Raw genomic sequence first — 17,973 nt, forward strand, 5'->3', positions numbered from 1 at the left:
ATAAATCTCTGGATCAGAGCATGATGTCACGATAAGCTCAATTCATGCAAAAACATCAAGCAGTGGCATCATATGCTTCACCATCAAGCAGTTCAATGCTGCATTGATGATCTGAAATCTAAGCAATGCACACAAGTGTATTCTGACAAACACCTAACCAAGAAACTATGGCTGCTTACTTGGGGTTGATATAGATATTCCATAAACTGGCATTCCATCGGAACCACCTGAAAGCTTTGAACTCTCTGATGCTTCATACATCCCTTGGCTTCCATTAGAAGCTGGGCTATGATCGTAAACTGAAGGGGACAAGTTGCTGTATGCAGCTGCCATCGCTGTCTTGGCCTTCTTCTCAACCAGGGATTTAGCCTCAGATTCGGACTCTGTGTTGCTCGGCGCTGCAGCGGTCTTCTTCCTTTTCGAACGCGCCCTTCGATTCTGGAACCAATTGTAGACATTCGCCTCGGAAATTTGTCCATGCTGTGAGAGCTCAGCAACAATCTCTTTGATCCTTTGCTTGCTTGGAGTTCCAATGCCTTGGTAGAATAGGCTCTCAAGAGTCTGTAGCTGCATATGGGTTGGCGTCCAGCGTTGCCTAGCAGAAATCTTGGGACCTCCGTACGTCACTAGAGGGTCATTATACAGACCACTCAGCTTCATCCCTGAAAAGAGCAAATGGATCAATCCAATTCTTTTGTGCTGAAATCCCGTTATCGTATCTTTCATTTGCATTGGCAATTTCTTGGACAAGACAAGAAACATACCAGATTAGTCCTCTACGTGTAGAACCTAAAAGAACAAACGAGGTTACCATCGATATTGATGGAGGACAATGCAAACCAGAAAGGGGGGAGCAGCCAGATTCCAGATTGATTGATGACAACTATAAATGGGTTTCTTCCAAACTCACCTTAGTTGACTCTGGATCATCCCACTTGAAAACTAGGAAACAAGATCTATCATGCTTTGACTTAATAGATTGACATGTAAGTGATTTCTTGAATTACATCCTCTGACTAGAACTCTAGCAATGGCATGAACCACATGGAGTCCGGAAGTATGTAGGTTAACTCTAGAGAAAAAGAACAAGAACAAGAACAAGACAACCAGTGTTAGATCGATATATAACAGTAGAACTATCTCCAAGAAATCCTGTTTTACAACTAGAACATTGAGAAAAAGGTGGTCCGGTGCACAAGTTGACTTCGATACGCCAAAAGAAGGGAGTAATCACAAGAAAAGCCAAGCAAACAAAGTGACTAACTCAATACTGCGCTAAAAATCAAATTTCTAGAATCGGCCATGTTGATGAGCAGAAAGAACGAAGAGAGAGAGAGAGAGAGAGAGAGAGAGAGAGAGAGAGAGAGAGAGAGAGAGAGAGAGAGAGAGAGAGAGAGAACCTGAGAAAGCATCCTGCTGTGCCGAGACGGCCCGGTGCATCTCCACGAGCCGCTCGCAGATGACAGCATAGGCCGAGATTTGTCTCCTCAGGAGCTCCATCTGCTCGTCGGTCATCACCTGCACGCACGACGCTCCCTGCGCCGCCATCCCTTCCTCCATGTTTCGGTTATTGATCTCGGCAAATCCACCGGTAGCAGCAGCAGGACAAGCAGCGAACATCCATTCCATCCTCGCTCCTCCTCCCAACTCTCTTACAAGGATCGAAGGAGGCAAACAAACTCTCTCGCAAGGATCGAAGGAGGCAAACAGTAACGTGCTGCGTGCGCAACAAGAAGTGCGAGAAGAATAGAAGGAAGTGAGCTCTGCGGTTGGCTACTGTTCTCTTCCTTCTTATTCACTTCCATAATGTCGGGGTTGGGAGATTATGCTGCGATTGGCGGTGGGAGGTCGAACAAAGGACGGCTGAGATGAGACGAGTCGGAGTCGGAGACGGCGTCCGGTGGTGTTACGGATCCTGGGGAATCTAATGATGGCGGGTCGGAGATGGTATAATGGGATTTGATTCGGTATCGAAGGGTGTGCGCGCCACGTGGCGTCGAGATCGACCCTTCCATCGAAATCACAAGGCTTCTTATGGTAGGAGTAGAAACAAGAGAAGGATAGTTGGAAACGGATTCGGAGAATGACTTTGGAACGAATTAGAACTCCGAATTCTTTTGTACTTTTGAATTGTTCTCACAAATCATTACACTAATCTTTATGTTTTTTATTTTATTTTCTTCTATTTTATGTTATCTATCATATATTTATATTATGTTGTCGTAATAAAAATAATATTAATTTATTTTTATTTTTGTTATGGTAACTCGGGACCGTGTCCTTCGTGAAGGTGGTGTTCGACCAGTAGAGAGAGACCGGCCGCGGTGGACTTTGATCGATGGCGGATAGGGGCTGCAACAACGGGTGCGGCTGCGCCGTCCCGTGCCCCGGCGGCGACGCCTGCAGGTGATCCCAGCCGTTCCTTCTCTTGTCCTTCCTCCTTGCTGGTTACGGCAATCGTAATTCCGTTGTCTTGTTTCCTGCGGGTGCTCGGCCGGCGGAGGGGAACTGCGGCACACGCGGTGTGCTGCTGCAATCCTTGAGCATGCGGGGCGGCGCCAAGCAGTGTAGAACAAGATTTCGATCAATGTTATTGCACCTAAAAGCTTAAGCTTTCCGACAAGCAGTGTAGAACAAGATTTCACTCTATAAAAGATTTTGTTCACCAAACATTAAATTAATATGACAAATCGCACACGAACTCATCGATCAAAATTTCCGCAACCGAAAACTCCATCTCTACACAGATCACGTCGATGTTGTCTTGCAACATACCAGACCAGGGAGTCCGATTCAGAGCTTGGGCGACGATGCTTTTTGTAGGATATGATTCATCCACATGTGGATTGATGTAGAGTTGAATCTGATGCCAGAGACTGTCTAAGATTTGGTTTCCATGCGGTAATCTTCTGCAGCCTGGAAACCATTTCTTGACTGTTGAGTGAGGCTTTGAATTCTGCACAACCCTCAGCAATGCTTCATTCAGTAGATCAAATAGAATTCTATGACCTAAATCAGTTTGGCCATTATGTACGAGGAATGCCATACATTCCAGCTTGCCATTTCTTCGATATGTTTCCTCGACTTCATGAAAGACCGACATAGATATTGGTTTCATTAGAGTGTCAGACTCCCAAAGGACCTGATCAAAGTGGTTTCTGTTGAACAGGCCAGACCTAAAGAGGATCTCTCTTACATAAGCTTTTGCATTGCTTTCCAACTCAAGAAGTTCATCTTTGGCTGGTTTTATTTCATCTGTTATGTCTCCAGATCTATCATTCTTGAATTCTTCTGACAAACTTGATTCTGAAAGAAAGAGAAGCCAAACATATCATGCAAGAGTAGTTGCATTAGAAATTAATGGTAGAAATATCACAAGAGAATAAACCAACATATGAATGAGTAGCTATTTTCAAAGCAGCCATGTGCTATATGACCGCTATAACAAAATAAATGCTACTCCAAACATAATCTTTTGATCTGCAGCTTTTCCTTGCAGTTAAATGCCAGACAAAGATAAGTTTTTCCATTTGCTACAGTGAACTTGATATGCAAGTTTGAATGCATCTAAAAGGACAATCAAAAACTTAGATAAAACTAACCTATGTAGATCGTACTAGAGAGAGATTTGTTTCTTTATGATACTAACCTATGGAATTCTTAAGTTTGTTTCTCCTAAATTTATCACTGTCATTTAATCTAGAAACCTAAGCCATTAGATGAGACCTGATCCATGGACCTATAGATAAGATATGATCTTAATTATCATCACTTCAATTTCATCCAAAAGTTTAAGCTATTAGATGAACATGATTTTCTAATTTATAGATTTAAACGGTTTCTCTATGCATGAATATTTCTGCAAATGCATTTACTGTCTTAGAGGAAAATTCCTACCTGGAAGATTTGGTTCTCCAGAAGCTGTCGAGGAAGGATAATCTTCATGGAGAAGTGCCTCCAGTGGAGATACTGGACTTGGATAGTAGGGCCTGCAATTGTCATCATGTGAACTGCGGCACACCGATGCTGGGCTTGGTGGCACCTCAGTTGAGTTATCCTAGGAGCATCAAATCCATATAATTTTTATCTATTAGCTTATGGAAGGATCTACAAATTTTTAGCATATAACTTGCCTGTGCAAAGCCTAAGTTCATCAAAACAAATGGTGTGTTTTCAGTCGTCTTCATGGATGGAAATTCATCTTCAGCTAATTCATCCATCAATTGGATCCTCTTCCTGAAAAGCTTTTCCTTTAATGTGAAATTCTGTCTCAAACATGTAACTCTGCTTTTCATGTCAAAAGCACCATTCTTGTTTTTCCTGGCTTCCATTAAGTCATTTTGAGATACTTCATGTTTCCTACAAGTGAGTACTGATGCCATTGAATGCTTGTCTTCTAAAAGTAGTTTCCCAAAAGCAATTCCAGAAACAGGAGCAGAAAATGATCTGACAAGATTTCTTGAAGACTCCTCCCCATCATCAAATGCATGCCCCTGGTCTTGTTTAAAAGATTTGGATCCAATTAGGGCTTTCGTATCATCCCAGGAGGTTACCTTCTTGCCAAATTGCTGAATTAAATTGAATTTCTCTGCTTCTTTGCTTGAGAGTGACATAGTCAGCGTACTACTGGAATTAAATGGATACCTTATATCTGTTTCATCCTTCAGGACATTCTTCACCCTCTCTGACAATGGTGTTATCATTTCTTGGTCGATAATCTCCGGGGAAGCTTTTTCACTAGGTTGGATTTCATTTCTATATGTCCTTGTTGATTTTGGTCGCATTAGGGTAGCCTTGTTATCCTCAGAATCGCCTCTATTTTGCTTAAGACATTTTGGTACCAAATATTTAGAATCAGCGAATCCTTTAGTGACAAAAGCCTCAGGCCTAGTCCAATCAGTTGCAGTCTCAAATCTAGGCTTCCATTGTAGTTCAACAATCAATCTTTCCTTTACCTGTTCAAGAAAATCATGCATGTTCTTTTCTTTATCTACCATCACTCATGAGCCTAAGGACTCTTCAGTTTTATGGTACATCTCATAACAAGGTTTAAGAATTACTATCCTTCGAGGTGAAGCAGACATATTCATCCTATGATCATATTGGGGAGCGAAGAAACTACTTCTGTTGTCCCTGGGAGAATTCTCCTCTGTTAGGGCATTTTCATTATGTTCACTTGCAAAAGCCTCATATTTCAGAAGATCATCTTGTTCCTGATTCATGTTTGGTCTAGCTGTTGGAACATGCCATCTGGTCTCTGTGGTTTTCGTTACAAATGAACTTCTCTTGTGATCCACATGCCTGGACACTTTCTCTTTCTCGACACCTTCTTGTGGAAGTGTGCTTATATATTTTTTCTTTTCACGATCATTACCCAGTTCAAGGGTCACTGACTTCTCCCATACCTTGGATGCTTGCCATGCCTCAAATTCTCTTTTGAACTTCTGCAGCAATTCTTCTTGCGGATGTTCGCATGTCTGTGGTTTGTTCATCTCAAGCTTCCTGGTGTGCTGATCAAAATCTTGTTTGATATTGTAAGGAAATAACTCCGTATTTGAATATCTCATGGATTTCAAGGCAAGTGAGGCCTGTTGATTAGAGGTAGTGCTGGGCTCCTTTCTTGGTCCCTTCTCATCATTCAACTGCTCAGCACAAAGCAATGGCTTGATGTCTGAAGGTAGCGCATCCATTCCCATTAGTCGGGCTACAACACTTGGTCTGTTACATTGATCCTTTGTTATCTGTGGAATCTCCTCAGCAATCAACCTTTCGGTATCAGTTCCATGCTGCAAACACCATCTTTGTCACATTCATGAGGGAAGAACTAAAATCACACACATTGAACAGCAAAGTCAATTTTAATCTCAATGCAATTAGATCTGCTCATTAGTATTTCAAAATTGGGAGAAAACAAAACCATATAATCATGGTTCCAATGTGTATCAGATATGTGTATATAATTCACAGCCCAATAGCAAATAGATCTAAGAAGAGGAAGTTGGCTTACTGCATCAGGAAACAATATGTCATCCTGAGATTTTGGGAGTTAACTGAGTAGAAACAATATCTCAGATACAGAATTAGAAACATAACCATATCAAGTTCACAAAATTATCCAGCATGTAAAGGATCTTTGATGCAGATAAATGTTACAGAAGAGCAAGTAATTTATGTTCTAGTACTTGTACTTCTCGTAAAACTATGTTAAGGTAAAATGGTGCTCAAATGTAAACAATGAGAAACCATATCTCTATTCAGGAGAAATGACATAATATGCAATCAAACGACTCACTAGAATCTCCTCATGAACGACTTGAAAACTCTGATACATTTTCATGGGAAACTCCAAGGTATTTCTAGGAGCTTCAAGACCTGCAGAGGAACAGAAACACAGAAACTAATTTAAAAGGTAAAATAAGTTCAGGAAGGCACAGTTAACAGAAAGCAATAGCCTTTTTTCTTGATATTAGTTCCAGTCGACGTTATAATTTTTTACAAGTATAGCTGGAACTGATGACAGCAGCATTAGCACTAACTAACATGTTGCATTCTAATGATGGTTTAGTAGTTATAATAGATTTAAGAGGTGTAAGTCTCACCATTATTGCGTCTGCTACTAAGCATCAAAGACTTGCAGGATGAGCAAGCTTGTCCGATATCAAAGAATTGCAGTATGCCCACCATCTTCTCCTGATTACTATCTTCAGTAGATTGTTCAAATTTTTTCATAATCAACAGAAACAAGCCATGAGCATATCTTAACCTGCAATGTAATCAAATTAAGCGTACATATTAATTTAATTCAGATCTCAGAAGCACTCTGCCAGCAAATAATGGAAGGGGAAAAGGAACACAGAAACAAAATTATAGAAAAAAGTTTCAGAAGGTCAAGGGAAATGAAAAACTAATTTTTTCTCCAAATCATGTTTGTTCTTTTATTTAGAGCAAAATTCCTGCTTTTCTCCGTCACGAAGCAACATATATATCAATTCAAAAGTGGGAAGCTGTCAAAAGGATGAGGCAATTATACATGGGTAATCAGGACTAAGATACATTCAACTATATGGCAAAAATGCTACTGTATTGTACTTCTAGCACTATCCACGAAACAATCAACATTTATGATCCAAGGTCAAGCGAAAAGGAGTGTGACATTTTGATGGAGATTTGAACTTTAGGCAATTCTCGGAGAGGAAAATAACACGAAAAAGAAAAAGAATATGCAAATGCCATCCATAAAATTGTCAGAAATCATAAGCCACCACCATCGAAATAATTATGTAGAAGTGCTGCATTGCAGCAAATAAACTCAGTAATCACTATTGAAAGCAAGTATTTATGTTCGAAGGAAGATGCAGAAAAGAAGAACACCTGTGGACAGTCAAAGATCACAGAAGCAGCAGCAAAGGAATCTGACGACGCGGCAGAACAAAGATTAGTTTTTGCAATTGTTTTCGATGTGGATAATTTCTAATTTAGCCAATCGTGAACTACACCGATTCGCGGCATTGACATCGGGACATGGTGTTCAAAAAGATTGAATTGTGTAGCAATATCTAGTATGCAGAACATTGGATGACAGAAAAATCTACAAAGCAGCAGCATTTACACTATTCGAAAAGATCGAATAGTGTCGCAGTATCTAGTATTAAGAACATTAAATGGCAGAAAAATCTCCAGCGCAGCAGCATTTACATACCTACTTTTTTCCGAATCAGTCTACCAAAATCAGAAGCAGACGCCTCGACGCTGCTAAGCTGCCCAAGAATCACACCTCCACGCCTCAATCGAGAGGAATCTGAGAAGAGGGGAAGATCCTAGGGCTGGGACCCCCATTGTGGAACCCTAGGAATGGTGCAGCTCGTCAGCTTTTAGTAGAAGACCCTCCGGGGTGCAAAGCCTTCTCGTTTCTTTTAAGCTCTGTCCAAAAGGTCATTACTAACTCTAATGAACTGAAAATTGATTCTTTTTTGCTCCCGTGACTCTCTTTTGATCTTCTATTTTTCTTGAATACAGCTCACGAGTGTGAGGAGGGTCGTCGGTCTGTGAAGCTTTTGGGCACGAGGGAGATGCTGCCGTTCTCCAAAGTTCAGTTGGTCTGCGTCTGTTCCTTATCACTGCAGCCTTGACCGCCAGCAGTGATTGATCACCTGCTTTGGTCTCTGAATTGAAGCATCTTCCTGAGCTTGAGCTTCTAATGTTGTGGGGTAATTCTCCACGAAACACCACTGACTTCTGTGTGCAATGTACTGTGGAAAGGGTAAAGGCCAATTCATGTAATACTTTTGTAATCAGGACATGGTGCCTGAACACGAGTTTAAAGAATGGAGTGTAGATCACGAGTAGTTTGATCAAAAGAGAATGAGGCTTAATATTACATTGAAATCAGGAAAGGGTAAGATTGCATTTCTGATCCGAAGTGTCTGTGACCTAAAAGTCCATAGGATTTATATATTCAAGAATGATTCAGTTCATAAAAAGCTTCCAAAGAGAAACCCATGACTATTAATCCGAGGAACTCTCTCAGCCAGATTGCATCTCACGCAGGTAAGCTTGAAAGTTGAGAAAAGGAAGAGAGTGGTATGCTACAGCTCACATGGTGGGGACTCTGCTAAGCTACGAACGAGAGGCATATCATGGTGTCTTTGACTGAAGCCCTCATCTCTGCACGCATGATGACCTGCTGAAGAAAGTTTCAGAGGGGTTGTAAAGGGTGGTGAAGAACGGTACAGGCTTTCGGCGTCAAGCACTTGGCAAAGGGGAACCCTTTCTTTTTGCAGGTCTATGCGGCTCGATGTCTCCACCTCGAACAAGTAATTGTGAGGGCTGCAAACACTTGTTTGTGTGGTCGGAATGGGCAACTCCTCCTTTTTGTTTTTGATCTCCTGATGACATCCATGATGACAAGCATGAGTCAGATTAGATGCTCAAAACACAGCCCCTACGAATAAACTCGAGTTTGCAGCAATGGCGACACCGACGATGCCACCCTTTAATGACGAACCAACCTGGACCAGCGATTTAGTTTTCTGTTCTTGGGACTTGCCGGAGAAATGCTTCGAGCTCAAACTGCCATCGCGGACCTCTAATTGGAGATGCTAATGCCCGTGTTTCTGTTTTCTCCTTCCTCCATTAACCTGAAAGATCAGACCACGTACCTCAGTATTGTTTAAAATAGATATGAAGCACAATAATGAGATCAGACTATCTTCGAGTATCACGAGCGCAGTTTGCAGATCACAAAAAGTATAACGGAAGAAGAAAAGCTCCCGGCGAGGATCGAACTCGCGACCTTTCGCTTACGAAGCGAACGCACTACCACTATGCTACGGAAGCAGAGTCGGTAGGGAACGTTCTTTCAAATATATTTGATTATATTTTTAATGTTTATGCATTTCAATTTTACACGTCACTCTTCCTCTTTCGCTGGGAAAATTAGAATATAATAAGGATGGTCGGGTACGAATTGGCAATTAGTTGACTCGAGCCGTCGGCCTCCTCCAGAAATGCTTCTCTAACAATTCTATCTACTTCGGCTACCTTCCATTTCCGGTTTCCTTGGTCGATACATACTTCAGTTTGCACATTGATTTATCCACGACGACTAGATTACAACCGCAACCTGGCTATGTTTTGGAGGACAATTGCAGGAGGAACAATGAGCGAGCATTCATGAGCAGCTGCAAACTGTGTCGGCTGAAGAACTTTGACTTATTGTTCCATCAATGTGAATTCTCGCAGAGCATTTTAAGGATTAAGCATTGATACTTCTGGTAAACACGATCGAAATCAATACTCGAAGAATCAAAAACATATATAATGCTAAACCTGTGGACGTAGCTGGACCCTCGTCCAAAATACAAAACAGATGAACAGCGACTTAAATAATTTAATAGACGTAATGAAAGAAGAGAGTTCGGTGACAGAAAATATTCCATACTTTATACACACCCATTTCTTAACAGGTGGACAGGATATTTACCTCTCAGCATATGCTCGTATGCGGGAACCTGGTAAAGGCAGCGGCAGTGTCGGAGGGGAATTCGGACTAATCGTGTGGGTTCACAGTGCGGTATGAAAGAGGCTGCATGATAGAGAAAACTGCAATGAAACCTTTCCCTAAATAGCAGCAAGAAGAATTGAAAGACAAGATAAAATAATCACACTCGAACCAATTATTATGAATATTCACAGTTCATGTGATCAAAATACAACTTTCTGTGTATGCACGCTGAGCATTCACTTGATACAATATCTAATCGAAAGACAACACAAGGCTAGTGTTTAACTTCCCCCTTGACCAATATCTCGTAACTTATTCCGACTATGTGATTGCCTGCCAAGCACGTGATCGGACATCTGAAATCAGTTAATCTTAAAGATACAATGAAGGGTACAATAGAAAAGCGAGTTTACGAGAAAATTATTGGCCAGGATTCCCCAGGAGTCGCTCGACGGCAGCATGGACATTCCCTGCAGTAGCAGTCAGAGCTCGGATGTTCTCCTGGGTATCAAAGAAACCCATTTCCTGGAGCTGAGACAACTGAGTTGCATAAAGCTCTTCCGCTGGCACTACCAAGTTGAAAATAAAATTCAAATTCACAGTTTAATTAGGACAGTAATTTGATCAAGTAAACACAAAAAGAAGCATCAATGGAAATAACAAAATTCAACCATTTGAAGTTGGGGGATCACCAAGACCTCCTGTCCCAAGTCCACCAAACATGTTCATCAAGAATTCAAGCCCGGTGTTGTTCAGCGTGCCTATCAAGTGTCAATCAGTGGGCATCAGAAAATGGTAGGAAAAACTAATGACATAATGATGTAAGAAACCCATGTTAATTCATATTTTTAAATAATAGCCATTGTGACATTGAAACAGCTGCTAACAAAATTCCAGTCAAATCCGTTATAGACTCACATAGCTACAACGTTAGGCCCTCATCTATCCATAAAGGCTCACAAAGAAACAAGGAGCTATGCTTTTACTTATCTAGTCATTGTCACCATTTCTGACAATTAGCCATATATAAATATATAATAAAAACGAGTCAAAGGCTGCTAAATTTTGCAACCCATGAATCAAACGACTAACAGTCATGGATCACAAGACAATTTGGCTGAAGATATGTTGGAAGTTCTCATGAACAAGAGAAAAATCATCAAAATGTAAGAAAAAGATGATCTAAAACTGTAATTTGTTCTTACCAGTGCCGCCAGCTGTCTGCTCTTGTTCTCTGCAAGAGACAAACATGAGAGATCATTACTGAAATGAACCAAAATTTACCACAAGGAAAAGTGCACTCAAAATTAAAAATCAAAACAGAACTATTAAAATAGTTAATCCAAGTTAGAACTTAATTGCATGAGAAAATCTTCAAAATGCCATATGCAGGGCTTATTTATTTAGTTAATTAGTTAAGTTTACCTATTTACACATTTCGATGGCAAGAAACAAGAAAGACCACAAAGAATTTATGCGAGTTTACAGATTTAGTGGCATTTGCAATGAGTAGAATGTTCATGAAAAAATAGTATGCTTTATATTTCAAGCAAAGAGAATAACTCACAGTCTTGACTGCTGCCGACCATTGTGGGAGAACAATGATTGTTGAATAGATAGAAGTTGCTGCAGGAAAGACTTATTTAGTTCACAAAAAAGAACACTATAAGAAGATTTAATAGCACTCCAATCACAGATCACCTGCATAGTTTCAGGAGACATAAGCTGACGAAGAAAATCTGGATTTTGCAGCATCTCTCTTAACTGACCATTGGATTCCAACAGACTACGCATATTGGGGTTGAAATTAAGCACCTATAACAGTTAACAAACAATAGTAAGAATCCACATGCTAATCAAATCACCCACCAGTAGCTAAATCCTACCTGGTTCACATACTGTGGGTCAGAAAGGAGATTTTGCATCATCTGCATCATAGCAGGATTTTGCAAAACCTGACTTAATAGGGACGAATCCTGCATCCTCCCAACCATGTTTTCCAAATCCAGTGAACCAAGCCCATTTAATACCGGAGCGCCAGGTGTGCTGGCAGGATTAGAACTTGTATTTACTGGCTGAGGCCCTCCAGCTGTCAAATAAACTGGTAAAATAGCCCACAGCAAAAGGATTCACAAATAAACAAGAAGATAAAGCAAATGAGATTATGAACTCACTATTGGTCCCCCAAGGGTTGGGGAGTGGATCAGTATTTGGAGCAGAACCAGTTGTTGGTTCTGAACCAGTGGTTGAGTTTATCGATCTCTCTCTGCCTTGTGCAGCAGCCTGACTTCCCAGAAGAGCAGCAAAAGGGTTTGATCCTGCATCACCCCCTAAGTCTCCTCCCATGGTTGTCGCATTAAGGAACGGCTCCTGAACAGTTTCATACATACGCCGGAGCATGTTGAATCCTTCTGGAGAAGATTCAATGTTGCTCATAGCCCTGTCTGTATTACGCATCATCTCTCTCATGAGTTCAGGATTTCTTGCTGCCTCCATTGTCTGTCGCAGAGTGCTCGGATCATTGAGGACATGCGCAAGATCAGGATTGCGATCAATGATCTCACGCAATTGGGGATTGTTCATAAAAAGATTCTGGATTATATCTGGGTTGTTAATAATGTTCTGAATGGCAGGCATGTTCATAATTTCCGTCATTATGTTTGGGTTCTGAGCTAGCTGCTGCTGCATCTGATCCAGTTCTGGAATTCCAGTCCCAAACAGGCTAGCTGTCTCACTACCTGCGTCACCGTTAACACTCATACCTGGAAAAAGTGAGCCTCCAAAACCAGATGCTGAGTTGCTATTTGAGGTTACTGAAGCTCCTTGATTACCCACAGCTGTGTTAGCTGATGTGGCTGATGGAGCAGCAGCACGAACCAAGTGAATGGTATGGTCAGATTCCACACCTATTCATGAAGAGAAGAAGAAATATAATAGAAGTTATTTAATGACTTAAAATTTAGGTGAGAATTCTTAGACCTTTAAGATGAAAAGACAAAATTACTATCAAATAATAGGAATAACAAAGTGTCATATAAACTAACATTAAAAACAAACAGTCATTGCCATTGCAATGCATCATTGCACTTAATGATTTTTCTCGTACTTATTATTCTTGTTCAAAAGTAAATATAAAGTTCTCTCAAGCCAATGAACATTACATACTATAATTTACATACACTTCTGTTCACCATAAAAGTTTCTTCCTTATTTTTGAACTTGCTATTATATTTTTCCTATTTTTTGTTCAGTTTAGGGCAATAAAAAGTGAAAAAGAAACACGCATTTAAAGAACTATGAAAAGGTTATTATGTACATCATGTCAATATAAACATTGACTATCATATCTAACTTCATCCGACAACTACAACTACTTGTACTTTGCACTTCATTGATCCCAAATACTAACAAATCAAATCAATAGCTAAAACTTGAGTTTCTTTCCAACATCCTAACCAAAATTTTCTACCTCTCAAACAAAATTAAATATAAAAAATTAAACCACATGATTGTCGCCTAATTATAATACATGGTACCATAAATAATGATGAAATATGACTGTAGGTACCCTAATATAATGTGGATTATTAAAGATAGCAGTGTCTAGCTAGAGAAGGAGTGAAGAGCATTAATCTGAGCCAAGTGATAAAGAACCATGGTTGATGGCATGAACATCTAAAGAAAATCCAAAAAAGCAGCAGTTAGTGGGAGAAAAGCAAAAGGACTAAATGAGAATGGAAAGACTAGGCTACCCTAGTAAGATTTTTTTTACTTCAGTTTTGATAAAAATCAGTTGTTTCTACTTCCTACTAATATATGGGGAAAATAGGCTTCAATAAACTCTAGTAAGAAATTTTCTTTTAAAGTTTCAATGAGGATCAGTTATCTCTAGCAATATGAGCAACTGCCAAATATTGACCAGGTAACGTCAACAACAAGCATCAAGCTATAATTTCATGGTTATGGAAATGCAAGATATAGAAAAGCCATAAGTTTCTTCTAGGAAACTCCTACATAGGCTACAAGATAACTTTTCCAATGAGTACATGCCTGATGTGCTTCCTAGTATAGTTAACAAACACTGTCGACCACACAGAACAAAACAAGAACTCAAAAAGTTCTCTGTAGAAAGAAGATCCAGGAAGGTCAACAGCAACTCAAAAAAATCCATGCGAAATTCCAGAAAAAGCGAGACAGGATTTTCATGTCAAATTTTAAGTTCCTGATAGGAGAAGACTTGACTAAGAATATAGAGTAATCCATTTCTTCTGAGCTACTAAATATTGGCATAATAAGCTTATTCTTTTGAATCTAAGCAGAAATATAAGTGTGCTCAGTGGTAAGACCACATTAGTACCACATTTGTTAAGGCACCTTTTGGGTCCACCTGAAAGGACAAAACCGTATCAGTCCAACCCTAGAGCAGACAACTTCTCAAGACTCAAAAGAGATTGCACCAGTGATGTCTAGTGTGGACCTTATCAGATGACGCCCACTGTAGACTAAAGAAACTTTAGCTTCCCAACTAGGGATATCCGATACGCTCACATTTAGTTCTACATTGATTGGAGACTTGAAAAAACAAAATCTAATAACAGGCTAAAAGTGACTCCTCTTCTCAAGGTGCCTTTTCAGTGTCACCCCAAAAAGACAAAACCATGCTAAGGGCCATCCCAAAGTGGATAATTTGTCATAGGTCAGAGAGTTCGCAGCAGTGGTGGCTAGTGTGAATTTATTACTTAGGAAAAATATATAATCATAAATATCATAAACACAAAAGAAGGTTAGTATTGAATGGGAAAGATAACACATGAATGATCATGAGTATAAGCATTCAAGCATGCACACGTGTTCATGCACAAACAAGGGTCTTAGTTTTCTATGTGGCCAAGCTACATCGTGGTGAGTGACATTGTACGGTCCATATATGCCGAGGCAGGCTATGCTTGTACTTGGCACATGCCTTGCTTTGTTAAGAGGCATCCATCAAGGCGTACAACCATGCCTCTCTGCACTTTGTAGTGCACTGTAATGCTAGAGGACTGAATTCAAGTTTAAGAGCAAGAAATAGTAAAGAGAGAACAACTTCATGATGACTTAGTTACTATTTCTCAAACTTAACTACATAATCTAACTGCAGATTTGATAATTTGGAACCAAATAGTGCAATAACATGAAAAGACAAGTATATGATGCACATGATTGAATTAATGTTGGCCAAGATGCATGACTAGTAAAATATGTGAACAAATTATTGAAACAAAAGCACAAAATTTGATAGGACGTATATTAAATGGCAAAGAGAAAAAAACAAAGGAGAGCTTGTTCATTTCTAGGGCTAAACATAGAGCATATATATAGACCTAGTCCACTCACCGAGTATACATATATGCCTGGTCTACTCACCCTTGTCCCTATTGTCAAAAGCCATATTGCTGACACTCCTCCCTATTTCTCATCATTGAGAGGACTATGATATGACAATCATAAACCTTGAATCATTTTTATACATCAAAAAGAGGAAAAAAAGAAAATTAGCAAGAAAGTTCTGTAGCTTACACGAGATCTCAGTTCCACTGTTAATACTGCTCTTAGGTTCTACAATATTGTCACAGGTCAGCAACAATATGACATCTTAAAAGACACAATATCAAGTTTGACTACCATATTAAAAGAATGAGATAGAGTACACATGACCAAAATGAATAAAACAATTGTTAAATAGATCGGACAATGATCCGATAATGGCATATTAATTCAAGTATGAACAGAGAAAATTAATGAGCAATAAGATCAGTTACAATATTAGGCTAAAATTCACAGTCACATTGGAGACAAGTGAACAAACATTTGTATGCTCATAACCACATTTCAAAACATACCTAAAGAGACAACAAATTTGATGAAAAATATATTAGGAAAATCATTCAAAGCAACAACTCATATCTATCAATAACATTGGTAGATTATAGGGACTTGAAAGAAAAGAAAAGGATTTGCCAGCTCTGTCCAGCTCTGCTGGACAAGAAACAGGTTTGGATAGATATCATCTAAACCGTTTCCAGCCCTAAGTTGGTTCAGTTATCATTGCCAGTTGCAATTAAAGAATACACCAAATACAGCATCTTCAACAATATGTCAGATACGATAGACACATTTCGTCATCTTCACACTCCGATTTAAGTTTCAATAAAATCATGGTCAGGTGATAACAAATTCGATAACTACAACCCTAGCACATAAATGAACAATGTCATCTTTGCGCATAAGTCGTTGATTTCTACCACAATTTCCACAAGTATCCATAAGCATAAACTAAGAAGAAATACAAGACAAAGAAAAAGCACAGGTTCTACACGTGCATAACCTAGTCAACCATTCTGCAGGCAAAAGCGCCAGAAAGCAAAAGATCAAGGCCCGAAATTCTAACCTCTGCTAAATCAGGGCAAAAAAATACTAATAAAGAACATCAAATCGCCTGCATTTACAAGCGACAGGAGCTCCGTAAAAGGGGGCGCGCACCGTAACTCACGAGCGTTTGATCGTCCTTCAAAATCCGGCCCTTGTAGATCAGCCGCTGCTGCTCCGCCGGCACGTCGGAGCTCCCGGCTACGATGGCCTTGAATGCACCCACCGTCGAGTCGAGAGCCGTCCTGACGGAGATCTTGGAGCCGTCGGTGCACCGTACGTGGACGGTGACGGTGGGAGGCCCACCGCCTGCCTCGGCGGAATCGCAGTTTGCGGCCATGAACGACGGGGACGACCCGGGGGAATCGGGAACTCCCTAACCCTACCGTGATGGGGGATGGGAACGGAAACGGGGCGGCGAGGTGGAAAGGGCGAAACAGCTCGTCGAAACCCCAAACGTATGGCAAAATATTAGTTTGCTATATTTATTTTCCCACCCTCGTAACAAAGAATATTTATCGCTCTCGGCTCCTATTTCTGTCCTCCGCGAAGTCGAGTCGGTGGGTCTTTCGTACGACTCAGTGACACGGTGCGATATATGCGACCAAGTTAACAGCCCTTTGCGTTGCTCCCCGGAGATCTCCTGATCGTGATGAGCGGTAGAGATGCGATCGCTCGCACCCGTCGCAGTGTGGTGGGGTCGAGGGCCCTTGCATGACACGTGGATCTTATGCGGAGAGGGAACCGCATTGGCCGGAGCACCTACAGGATTTACGCGGCCGAGAAACGTAGCAAGGGCCCACCATTATTGCCAGTAGCAAAGCCCAGATTAACAAGGCAGACAGTAGTTTATAGCTCAGTCCCAACGAAACGGTAGGGCCCACTAAGGCCCATGCCTTAGCCGGCAAGGCCAGAGGCCCATGCTTTTGCGTACAATTGATAGCTGTGCTTTTGCGTAGGGCCCATGCTTTTGCGTGTATATATATATATATATATATATACTGCTGATAGCTGTGCGTTTCTTGGTCGTCTACGGTGATATACTGTTCTTTTTCCGTACAAAACTACCTGTCAACGTCGAGCAAATGCAAGCAGTACAGCATATTTATGGCATCCAAGACAGAACGCCAAGGCAACGAAGTGAAAGGAAAGAAGAGAGAAGAAAGAAAGCTGATACATATACGAGCACAAGTGGTTCTTTTAATTGCGGATCAGGAGACCCATCTAAGTTACTGGATATAAGATTGGCCGGTGATATCCCGATCGCGGTCGCCCGTCGATGGCGGCGGTTTATGCTTCGGCGGCGACACCGGCTGCGGCGGACCATCAGCGCTCTGGGTGGCGCTGGCCGGCGGCTTTTCAGCTGCGGTGCCACCGTCGTCGTCGGTGCCGTACAAACCTCCGCCGTAGGCCTCGTGAGTGACCGGCTTCATGTCGGAGATATGCGGCGGCCGGGCTGCCGCTCCTCCCTTCCCCGCCGCCGCCTCCGCCTCCGCCTCGCTCACCGTCGGCTCCTCCATTGCCGTTGAGTCGGGCAGGTACTCCTCCATCGCACTGCACTC

At 41.1% G+C, this 17,973-nt stretch overlaps 2 protein-coding genes, 1 non-coding gene and 1 pseudogene across 7 annotated transcripts; all 4 read right to left on the reverse strand.

Annotated features, from left to right (window-relative positions):
* Positions 1–165: 165 nt before the first annotated feature.
* LOC103984787 (WUSCHEL-related homeobox 8-like) lies at positions 166–1,629 on the reverse strand. Its single transcript, XM_009402346.3, has 2 exons — positions 1,401–1,629; positions 166–662 (listed from the first exon to the last, which is right to left on the reverse strand). The coding sequence occupies exons 1-2, from the start codon at positions 1,627–1,629 to the stop codon at positions 166–168; spliced, it is 726 nt and encodes a 241-aa protein (XP_009400621.3).
* A 668-nt stretch (positions 1,630–2,297) lies between these two features.
* On the reverse strand, positions 2,298–9,275 carry LOC103984587 (uncharacterized; annotated as a pseudogene). Its single transcript, XR_010486920.1, has 7 exons — positions 9,009–9,275; positions 7,700–8,885; positions 6,600–6,763; positions 6,293–6,372; positions 4,134–5,786; positions 3,898–4,057; positions 2,298–3,306 (listed from the first exon to the last, which is right to left on the reverse strand). The product of XR_010486920.1 is annotated as an uncharacterized LOC103984587 (transcript).
* Positions 9,265–9,336, reverse strand: TRNAT-CGU (transfer RNA threonine (anticodon CGU)). Its single transcript has one exon. It is a non-coding gene; the product is annotated as a tRNA-Thr (tRNA).
* Positions 9,337–10,152: 816 nt separating this feature from the next.
* LOC135582944 (ubiquitin domain-containing protein DSK2a-like) lies at positions 10,153–16,915 on the reverse strand. Of its 4 annotated transcripts, none has more exons than XM_065108440.1 (8): positions 16,526–16,915; positions 12,178–12,909; positions 11,890–12,104; positions 11,705–11,818; positions 11,571–11,629; positions 11,209–11,237; positions 10,696–10,764; positions 10,153–10,572 (listed from the first exon to the last, which is right to left on the reverse strand). In XM_065108440.1, exons 1-8 carry the CDS (start codon positions 16,749–16,751, stop codon positions 10,424–10,426), a joined length of 1,593 nt encoding a protein of 530 aa, XP_064964512.1. In that variant the 5' UTR covers positions 16,752–16,915; the 3' UTR covers positions 10,153–10,423. The 4 variants fall into 4 exon arrangements, with proteins under 4 accessions (XP_064964512.1, XP_064964510.1, XP_064964513.1 ...); XM_065108438.1 differs by having other exon boundaries at positions 10,675–10,764; positions 16,526–16,914; XM_065108441.1 differs by having other exon boundaries at positions 11,890–12,092; positions 16,526–16,913.
* Positions 16,916–17,973: the final 1,058 nt, after the last annotated feature.

The sequence above is a fragment of the Musa acuminata genome, chromosome BXJ2-5 (assembly GCF_036884655.1).
Source record: "Musa acuminata AAA Group cultivar baxijiao chromosome BXJ2-5, Cavendish_Baxijiao_AAA, whole genome shotgun sequence".
NCBI lineage: Eukaryota > Viridiplantae > Streptophyta > Magnoliopsida > Zingiberales > Musaceae > Musa > Musa acuminata.